This window comes from Equus przewalskii, chromosome 2 (assembly GCF_037783145.1).
Source record: "Equus przewalskii isolate Varuska chromosome 2, EquPr2, whole genome shotgun sequence".
Taxonomy (NCBI): Eukaryota; Metazoa; Chordata; class Mammalia; order Perissodactyla; family Equidae; genus Equus; species Equus przewalskii.
The window spans coordinates 4,510,272-4,520,215 of NC_091832.1; the positions used below are offsets into that span (position 1 = coordinate 4,510,272).

The 9,944-nt window shown below is 50.4% G+C and overlaps 1 protein-coding gene across 10 annotated transcripts in view; it reads left to right on the top strand.

The window, feature by feature from the left end:
• Positions 1 to 8,873, top strand: part of USP24 (ubiquitin specific peptidase 24) — a 138,986-nt gene extending 130,113 nt beyond the window's left edge. For 9 of the 10 annotated variants that reach the window (XM_070592102.1, XM_070592082.1, XM_070592065.1 and 6 more), the window contains 5 exons: positions 394 to 472; positions 2,800 to 2,875; positions 3,273 to 3,359; positions 3,717 to 3,827; positions 6,222 to 8,873. In XM_070592102.1, coding sequence (XP_070448203.1) covers positions 394 to 472; positions 2,800 to 2,875; positions 3,273 to 3,359; positions 3,717 to 3,827; positions 6,222 to 6,284 — 416 coding nt within the window. In that variant the 3' untranslated portion in view covers positions 6,285 to 8,873. The remainder of the gene's footprint in view (positions 1 to 393; positions 473 to 2,799; positions 2,876 to 3,272; positions 3,360 to 3,716; positions 3,828 to 6,221) is intronic. The other variant, XR_011532400.1, reaches the window with a different exon arrangement.
• The last annotated feature ends 1,071 nt before the right edge of the window (positions 8,874 to 9,944 follow it).

Sequence of the window (9,944 nt, forward strand, 5' to 3'; positions counted from 1 at the left end):
ACAGAGCGGGGTCTGTTTGCTGAACTGAACTAAAACCATAAATTTGTGTTTATCAGATTAACATGTTATCACTGCTCTTCTGTCAGTAGCCTGGTGGATGGAAAAGTTTGGAGGGCCCTAGTGAGTAATCAGCCAACATAAATTTTAGTTCCTGTCACTTCTCCTAAAACTCAAGCTTTCACCGCCACGTGTGTTTCTTGAATACTATTTAAAGTAGTGTTTCTACCCATTAGAACTTGGGGAATCCTACTGAGTCGGCAGCAACCGTGCTTTTAGTTAAGTTCCTTGTCTGCGCATCAGAACGGTTTGTCATCAGAACAGGAGAGCTGCTAGCACTTGGAGCCGCTCTCAGTTGAGGCTTTGCTGTTGAAATGTGCTCTTCTCCTCCTTCAGCTCTGATGCACCACAGCAACCATGTGGACAGCAGTCGCTGCTACCAGTGTGTCAAATTTCTTGTAACTCTTGCTCAAAAGTAAGTATTGACTCAAACTGCAGGGAGGAATCAGTTTTAGTTACAAGTCAAATAAGAGCAGAAAAACATCTGCCTTGTTTTAGTACCTAGAGAAGCTGCCTCAGTCAGGGTGCGCTTGCTTAGAGGCACAGAAACCTGTTCAGATGGTCTCAGAGGCACGTAGAGGGAGAGTGTTGAAAGGGTAATAGACCTTATGGGATCTAAAGAAAAAAGCTCAACCACTAGGCCGTGTGCAGAAGGGCAGGGATCGAGGCAGAGTTAGAGACCTTGACAGCAGGAGTTCATGACCCTTCACTCGACATCGCTTCCGTTGATGTCACTTCACTGCCAGCTCTTCCAGGTTCCAGGTCCCCACTTTCAAGACAGTCTGTCACAGAGACGAAATCACGTCCCAGCCTCTCACACTGTGAACCCAGGCGCCGTGCCAGCTGCTCGGCCTGTGTTCATGCTCACCTGAGCTTTCCCACAGCCACGTGCGGTTAGGCGCTGTGGGCAGTCCCTTATCACAGGTGGGTTAGTGACATGCCTGCCGTCAGAGCTGGGACTTGAGCACAGGCTGACTGACTTCAAGGCAAAGGTTCTTTTCTCTTTTTATTAATTGTGCTAAAACATACGTAACATAAAATTTATGATTTTGACCATTTTTAGGCATGCAGTTCAGTGGCATTAAGTCCACCCACTTGCTGTGCAGCCATCACCACTATCCATCTCCAGAACTTTTTTCATCTTCAAAACCTCAAATTCGATCCCCACTAAACAACAACTCCTCAGTCCTCCTCCCTCTGGCAGGCACCGTTCTGCTTTCTGGCTCTATGAATTTGACTGTTCTCAGCACCTCACGGAAGTGGAATCATGCGCTATTTGTCTTTTTGTGACTGGCTCATTTCACTTAGCATGATTTCCTCAAGGTTTATCCATGTTGTAGCATGTGTCAGATTTCCCTTCCTTCTGTAGGCCTGAATAATATTCCAGTGTATGTATATTCCACGTGTTGTTTATCCGTCATCTGGCAGTAGCCACTTGGAAAGCAGAGGTTCTCAATGTTAGAAGGAACCTTAGTGGTTTGCTATCTCAAGTCCACCCTTTAATGCCCAGGCAGATGGAAGATTGGGGGACTCCATGATAACCTAAGGTTTTGAGCAGACCACACTGCCTCACTGAGTTTTGCACCAAGTTGTCTTTATAGCTTAAATTATTTAGCTCCAGATTTTTGCTCATTCTTAGGCTGAGTATTGCCATCCTTGGACTTGTACCAAAATAAGAATGAGAAACCCGTTAGGCGTCATCTGCTCATTAGACCGTCCTCAACAGATATAACTGAGAGAGCCCCATTGAAACAATACCTGCACACGTGTTTGCTGGATGAGACAGATTGTGGACACAGATGGATGTCATCCTGCCCCAGTGGTGGGTTCCCTGATGGGGCTTGCTCTTAGCAGCCTGTCCTCATAAGTATTTGCCTAAGAGCGGCATCTCCACAGAGTGTTGAGGCCACACAATCTGTCTGAGGCCAGCAGACACAGTCCAGACACCAGTGTCTTTATGTGCTTCCGTGTCCTTCACATGTCAGTTTATACACATGTGAGGTGCAGTATGGCCGCCAGTACTGTCTTCAGACATGCACAATAGCTTTCTAGATGGGCAAGTAAAACTGGAGAGAGAGGGGGGCTCCAGGACCGCACTTCCAAATTGTTTTTCCTATACTATCATTCATTCTTATTCAAATCATAAAAGGTAAAGACTAGTTTGATTCTATCGAGAAGTCACTTAGGGGGCTGGCCTGGTGGCGCAGCAGTTAAGTGCTCACGTTCCACTTTGGCGGCCCAGGGTTCGCTGGTTCAAATCCCGGGTGCGGACATGGCACCGCTTGGCAAGCCATGCTGTGGTAGGCGTCCCACATATAAAGTAGAGGAAGATGGGCATGAATGTTAGCTCAGGGCCAGTCTTCCTCAGCAAAAAGAGGAGGATTGGCAGCAGATGTTAGCTGAGGGCTAATCATCCTCAAAAAAAAAAAAGTCATTTATTAAATATACAATTTGTTGTGCACTTTTTGTTTTATTTTTCATTTTGCAACTTTGAATTTTACTAGAACTGACTGGATGAGTTAGAGATAGATGAGACTTTTTACGACACATTTACCTTTTGTTGCCTTTGAAGTTTAAATGTGAGCATATCCAAACCAAAAAAAAAAAACTAAAAATTTAATATAAAGACAACTGAACTTTAATGAGAGTAGCGTTAGTGTTTCAAAATTTAAACAGTACTGTAGATTGAGCAAGTGTATATGCAGAGAAAGCGGTTGTCTAATGTGTCTTCCCGACCTGCAGGTGCCCTGCTGCGAAGGAGTACTTCAAGGAGCATGCGCACCACTGGAGCTGGGCTGTGCAGTGGCTGCAGAAGAAGGTCGGTCCGTCTGCGCTCGCTGGCTCTGACGTAGGAGTGGGGACAGTGCGTCTTGTCAGGAAGCAGCTCTTAAACTTAATTTTGAGACTGACCTCCAAGTATTTTCAGACTTCAAACCTTTTTTAGTACAGTTGATAGCTATCAATATGCATTAAATTTGTGTCTTAACTTTATGGGTGAAAAAGTAGGGATTGTATAGGACGTAGCATTTGCTGTTACCGAGATCTTGAGAGCGGAAGTGAGCTCTCCCGAGAAAGACTCTCCTGGTGGGATGGAAGGTCTGGGTGGACTTAGATGCCACTCGGCTGCTCCTTGTCCTCTGGTAGCTGGGGTTAGCAGTGTGGGCTCGCGGGTGCCTGTCCGCCATCTCTGACGGTGCTCTGGCCCCCCGCCTCAGATGTCGGAGCACTACTGGACGCCGCAGAGCAACGTCTCCAATGAGACGTCAACTGGGAAAACCTTCCAGCGAACCATCTCCGCTCAGGTGACGGTTGTCTTGATTTTGTGTGGCTTGAAATCCCTGAGGTAGGATTTTTAGTATGTTTCTCAGAAACTGCAGCCTCAGAGCAGAGAGATATAGGTTGAAAATGAGAAAGAGCAGAAGAAAGGATTGAATTTCCATGACAAGATGGCACATGGGCGTAGTTATGCAGACCATTTGCCTAGAAGAAAAGCATGCAGCTCGGTCAGTCTGGTCCCCAGCCTGCTGCTGAGGTCGGGGGGCGCTCTGGCGGCCGCCATGCAGGCAGCAGCCTCGAGGTTCCCGGGTGGTCTTCCCTGGTGGGTGCTGCCGCCACTTAACAGCCGCTGACTCTGGCTTCCTGTGTGAAATCGCCCTCAGGACACATTGGCATACGCCACGGCTTTGCTGAACGAGAAAGAGCAATCGGGAAGCAGTAACGGGTCAGAGAGCAGTCCCGCGAACGAGAACGGAGAGAGGCATTTACAGCAGGTGCGACGGTAGGCCTGTCCTGTGGAGGGCAGCGCCGGCTCTGAAGTTCTCCAAAAAGAGCTTCCATGATCAGGAGACAAAAGGCCCCAGCTCCGCCCTCCAGTGACCTCAGTCCAGGACACACCAACAGCATGCTTACGGAGTAGACCAGCGGCGTCAACAGGAAAGTGGAAGGGCTTGCAGGCGTCCGTGGCTGGCTGTTGTCATCCACTTGGAGATAAAGCCCAGCCACTGACATCGTCAGGCCAGCTTGTAGACTCCGTTCTGCTGGGTTACAAACTGCCCCCCGACCTGTGTATTCACCAGCCTTCCTGAAAACACGGCCCCTAAAAGGAGGGGCCTCGTGCCTTAGAAATATACCTGCTTGTCAGGGAGTCAAAGAATAATTTTAAGCTTTTAAAAAAAAAAATAGGAACATTTTCTGTACTGATCACAACAATAGTAAAGGAATGAAATAGTTATTGAACACCTACTCTGTGCAAAGTAACACAGCAGTGCGGATGTGGCGAGGCGCAGGGGGTCTTCCCTGCAGTCAGCGAGCGTCCCTCTGCGATCCCTCACGGACTCGGCACAGAGGCCTCATTGAGTGAGCCCTGTTGATGTCCTTTGTTGTCTCTCGGATCCTCGGAACCACCTTGCGAGGTCCGGGTTACCCTGAGTGTGCAGGAGGGAAACTGAGGCTCAGCACAGTGATGTGATTTCACCCAAGGCCCCTCTCAGCAGTTTGCCTCATCACTTGCTTTATTTGCAGAGAAAATAAAAGCTATCAGACAAGAGCTCCTGCAGCTGCTGCGGTGTCCTCATCTCTCCTGTGGCCGAGGCGTCCCTCCCCGCTCCCCAGGTTCCAGCCTGCCCGCCTGCCCCAGCTCTGCAGAAACCTTACACTCTCTTTCTCTCCCTCCCTGCCCCCACCCCTTCCCCCCTTCCCCGCCCCCCTTGGCATCTTGATCCTCTCCCTCTCTGCAGATCCCTTCCAGCAGTGTCGACACACTCGGCTCTCCCCTCCTTTAGAAACCACCTCTCTCCTTCTCTTTCCCCTGCCTTCTCTCCTTTTCTTCACAGCCAAAATTCTCCAAAAGATTATGGAGACTTAGCTGTCTCCATATTCCCTCTCACCCTTTCTTCAGCCTCTTCCAGCAGACTGCCTCCCTCCGCCCCAGCAGGTGTGCTAACGAGTAGCCTACATTTCTCGGTGCTCATCTTAGTTGACTGCTCAGCAGCATCGGACACTGCTGGCCACTCCTCCCCTTTTGAAATACTCTCTTCTGGGGCTTCCATGACACCTCACTCCACCCCTGTGGCTGTTCTTTCTCAGCTCCCCTTCCAGTTCAGCCTCTTCTGGGCCGCCACTAAGTGTTCCTCAAGTCCCTGTCCTGTGTCCTCTTGCCCCTTGCTCACACCCACAGCCTCGACTCTTCTAAGTGCCAGACACGTACATCAGCTCTCTTCTCCCTGATGTCTCCACTTGATACGTCTCAGACTCACCGTGCCCAGCCCCTCCTCACCACCCGCAAAGCTGGTCCTCATCTCATGAATAGCTCCCATGTCCCAGGGTGTCAAGCAGACACCTGGGTGACATCCGGTTTCACGGATCCTGTCAGATTGACCTTTTAAACGTCTCTCCTCCATCTGTCGTCATAAGCACCTTAGTCCCTGGATCTCTGTAAGACTCTCCTGCCTCGCCTCTTCTCCTCTCTCGTTCATTTGCTTCAATGTTTCAGTGGCTTTCCATCGCTCTTAGGATAAAGGCCAGAATCCTCAGCACAGTCCTGCTTGATGTGGCCCCTGCATGCCTCGCTCCTCTCATCTTCAGAGTTATAGAAACCTTTCGGCTTTCTTTCAGTTTATCAGATATTCTCTGTTCTTCCCCCTCAGGCTCCTCCACTACCTCCCACTTCCTGACAGCTGACCTGTCACTTTGCAGACTCTGCCCGCTCCCGCCCACCCCCACCCTCAGCCAGAGCGGTGCCAGGCACATGGCAGGCATTTGGAACCATCCGTTAGTGTATGGCCCAAAGGCCATACAGTGGGTGACAGGCAGAACTCGGACGCCAGAATGACCCGCGCCATCCGTGGCCACGTGGCAGCCAGCGCCTGCCTCCGCCCTGCTCGCCCAGAGTTCTGAGAGCCGTGTGCACTGCTGCGAGGCAGCTTTGTGACTTTAGCCAAGTCACTGGGTTAAATGCCTAAATGAGAAGGTAGAATTGAAAATTTTGCATGATCCAGAATTGTCAGGTAGAAGGTGTTAGAGTTATGTTTTATTACCCTTTGAAAGACATTAAATAAACTTGTTAAATGAGAACACGTTTAAACTACAGAACACAAGTCAGCATAGAAAACCTTTTTTTTCTAACTTGACTATGTCTGAGTTTAACTTCCTTTTCTTTCTCAAAGGGTTCAGAATCACCCATGATGATTGGCGAGTTAAGAAGTGACCTTGACGATGTCGATCCCTAGAGGAACATGCCAGCACACGAGGAGAAGTCACATCCAGCTCCTGCACGCTCAGCACCTTTGTGAAATCAGACTCTCATCCTTGAACCCTTTGGAGGAGCCGGGAAGCTGGAGCGGGGGAGCCTGCTGTGACGGGAGCAGCAGCGTTTTTAAGGAAAGTGCCCTCAGGGCTGCTGGGGAGCGCGCCAGCAGTGGGAGGCTCGGGCCTGTGCGGCAGCCGCCCCAGAACACGGTCCATATGTGGATTAACATTTTGGTGGAGATTTTAGGAAATAAAGCTGGTGGCAGACTTTTTTGTTACATGAACGTGCAGGAGTGAGTGCGGGTAGGGCTGTTGCTTTCTCTACGATGCTACAGAAGAATTCCTTTGGTTTTTATATTTAAAAAAAAGAAGCAAACTGCCTTTAGATGTGTGGGGGCAAGTTTTTAATCGTGCAGTAACTTTGAATAGATGATGTAAAGACGTGATGGTTCCTCCGCGCTGGAAAGAGCGGCTGAGGCAGCTGACAGACCTTTGTATTTGATATGTCTCCCTGTTTGCGCAGCTCAGATGGTCTGGGTGAGAGCCCTGTGCATCAGCTCGGACCTTGATGAGATGTGACCTGGATCACAAATTGGGAAATGATTAAGCTCTTTAAGGTATTTTCCTGATATCATTGGGATTGAAAAGAGCAATAAAAAAAATGCTGTGTCCTCCCGAAGTACAGGGTGCACTTTGACGCCAGTCACTAAGGAAGTTTTGAGTTGTCCCCAAAACAAATTTTAAAAACAGCAAAATAAAAGGCACTTTAAAATATAATTTTATTGAGTTTGACTTCATAAAATCTTCTTTTTAACGCGTGGAGACATATTGAATAAACTGTAGTCTTAAATCATGTGATCTGCAATCATTTGCTTTTGCTTAAACGCACTTACCGAAACCCTTGGGGCTGGTTGTGTGAAGGTCAGTATTTGAGTCGGAGACACTGCTGTGAGTTCTTAGTAACTGTAATGCAGAGAGGGAATTGGAGACTGTTTCTCCTCCACGTGACTAATGAACACTGAAAAGACAGGGACGAGATCGATTTTCCCAGCGATAACTAGAAGGCAGTTGAACCGCCATCCATTTAGTTGTATTTCCCCCTTAGAAACCCATTCCCTGACTGCAGGTTACATTCTAGCTCCCCTTTTTTTGGTGGGGGGAGGAGATATGCCAACATATTTCATATATTTTGTACATTTTGTATTTTGAGTTGCTACCCACATTTTCAACCCTCTTTTTGGTGTTCTGCCTTATTTTCAATTCACTACGCCCAGAACCAGGGAGCCTCGGGAGGTGCCAGGTTGCCATTGTTGGCTGGAATTGCCAAGTCAGAGGGGCTCAGCCGGCCCCACAGAGCCCCGTTGGTTGTTCCTGCGTTGAGCAGCACGTGACAGGCAGCTTGTCGTCGTGTGTGTGTCAGTCGCCTGGTCATTTCCCTGTTGAACTGTTGAAGTCTCCATGCGGCAGGCTTCGGTTTGTAATCGTGTAACCTACCTGGGGCTGGTGGTGGCCTTTGTCAGAGACGCCGAGGAGGTGCGGGGCCGGCATTTGAGAGCAGCGCTGTGGCCTCAGAGAAGTGCTCAGGGGCAGCTGGCAAATTTTATCTGGTTCTGATGTTTTTGCAGTTTTGAATGTGATGTTTTAAAATTGCTTTTGAGTCCATGAATACTCCACGTCCTCATGTTCTCCCCACCCCATGTTCACCCCTCTCTCCACCCCCATCCTCCCAGAACGATTGTATGGGGCTTGACATTGACATGCTGGCGATGGTACGTGTTGGGGCGACATCGCCGGTGACTACACTCTTGGGAGCCCAAATTCAAGAGTGGAATTGCTACTTGTAGTCCCCTTATTTCCTATGGAAACAGCACCTTCCACACCCCTGGCACCTGCTCTCCTCCCCGTGGAGCTTCATCCGATCGCCCGGCACTCGTGTGTCACGTGCTCTGGTTGATTGTGCTGACGTGGTTGCTGCGATGAACATCCCTTTCCCTTTGCCAGTAACCACGTGATTTCCAACGGCTGCAGTCTGGACCTGCTGATGACTTTTTTTTAAAGTAGTACAACAAAGTGACAATTATGACAGGCTTACCTTGGAAGAGTTGTCATTTTTACTGCCAATTTTTTGGATGAAGATGTTTTTATAAATCCTTCAAAGTGGTCTGCACGTCAAGGAGGAGTTGCACAACTAACCGAGGGCTGTGTGTTCTCGAGAAGCTCCGTCCTGAGGCCCCTGGGATGGCCGAGCGCCTCCCAGCAGGCGGCCTGCCCAGGACCCCTCCCTCCCGGAGGCCTTGCCTGCTCACTGAGGGCGCAACAAACGGGAGGGCCCCGGAGCCCCGCAGCAGACCCCCACGCCCTCCCGCTGAGCCCCCGGTGCAGGAGCCGCCTCAGGAGTCGGGCGAGCAGACTGGAATTGCCCTCTGCTACCTCTTGTGTACAAAACCTTGTTTATAAAATTTCCAAAGGAAGTGGATAAATTAGGGAAGTATCTTCATTCTAAATTTGGTTCATGAGTGGCAGAGTTCTTAGCTTCTAAGGGTATAAAATAAATTTTTCAAAAATGTGGAGTTGGAGTCTCCCGACATTTTTCTGCGTGTATCAGAAAGCAGCCGTGGGGTCCGCGTCCTGGGGGGAAGTGATGCTGCGATGCTGCCGCGTGAATAAGGTCCCCTCTCCAAGTTTGCTGTTCTTCCCTCTGGGTAACGTGACCATTTCAGGATTCATTTGCAAAGCCTGGAAAATGGTGCCGAGTTCAGCACCATTGATGGCCTACAGACGTCTCCCCCTTAGCTTCCGCATCCCCCAAGTGGCCCCCGGCGTGAAGCATGTCCCTGGCCAAGCTGGGTTTCTTGCTGGACCCCGGGGGTCTCAGTCTCACCCCGGGGGTCTCAGTCTCACCCCTGAGGTCCTGTGTTGGTGCACGTGGCTCCCTTTCCCGGGATGTTGCTGGTCCTGTGGCCGACACCCACCTCTCCCCCGCTCCAGGCGACCACCTGCCAACATCTGCAGGGACCAAGTTGTTCCCTTCTCGAAGTCACAGTGCCGCGGGCGTGGAGCTCTCACAGCCCAACGCTTGACAGCGCCGTCCCGGGGGTGGAGGAGGGGCGGCGTCCAGCGCCGCACAGCAGGCGAGGTGGGTGGGCACAGGTGCGCACGCTGTCTTCCCTGGCCCTCGGGCATTGGTGTCTGGCGGCTCTGGAACGCTTTCCATGATGCTATGTTGTCAGAAAATAGTTTGGGAGGGTTTTTGCCGTTGTAGGCAGATTCTCGCACCATTTATGATATGGGCTGTGTAGAGAGAGGCCTTGCTCAGGAGAGCTACACTCGCCAGCCTCAGAGCGGGGCTGGGAGGACCCACCGAGAGCCGGATCGTTGTACTTGGCCAACTGGAAAGTTCTAAGCCTGTTCTTAATTTCCCATCATGAGAAATGATCATGGACATAGTGCTGACCCATTACAGAAGCCTTGGGCACTCACACAACTGATTGCCTAAACGCTGACTCTGTGCCAGGCACCAGGGAGCGGAGAACGAAAAGAGCTGGGGCCCAGAGCTCAGTGGTGGGCGTGGACGACAGTGTCCAGAAGGCTGTAGGCACAAGGTACCAGGGAGGGGACCCTGGCTGCTTGGGGGCCTCTGG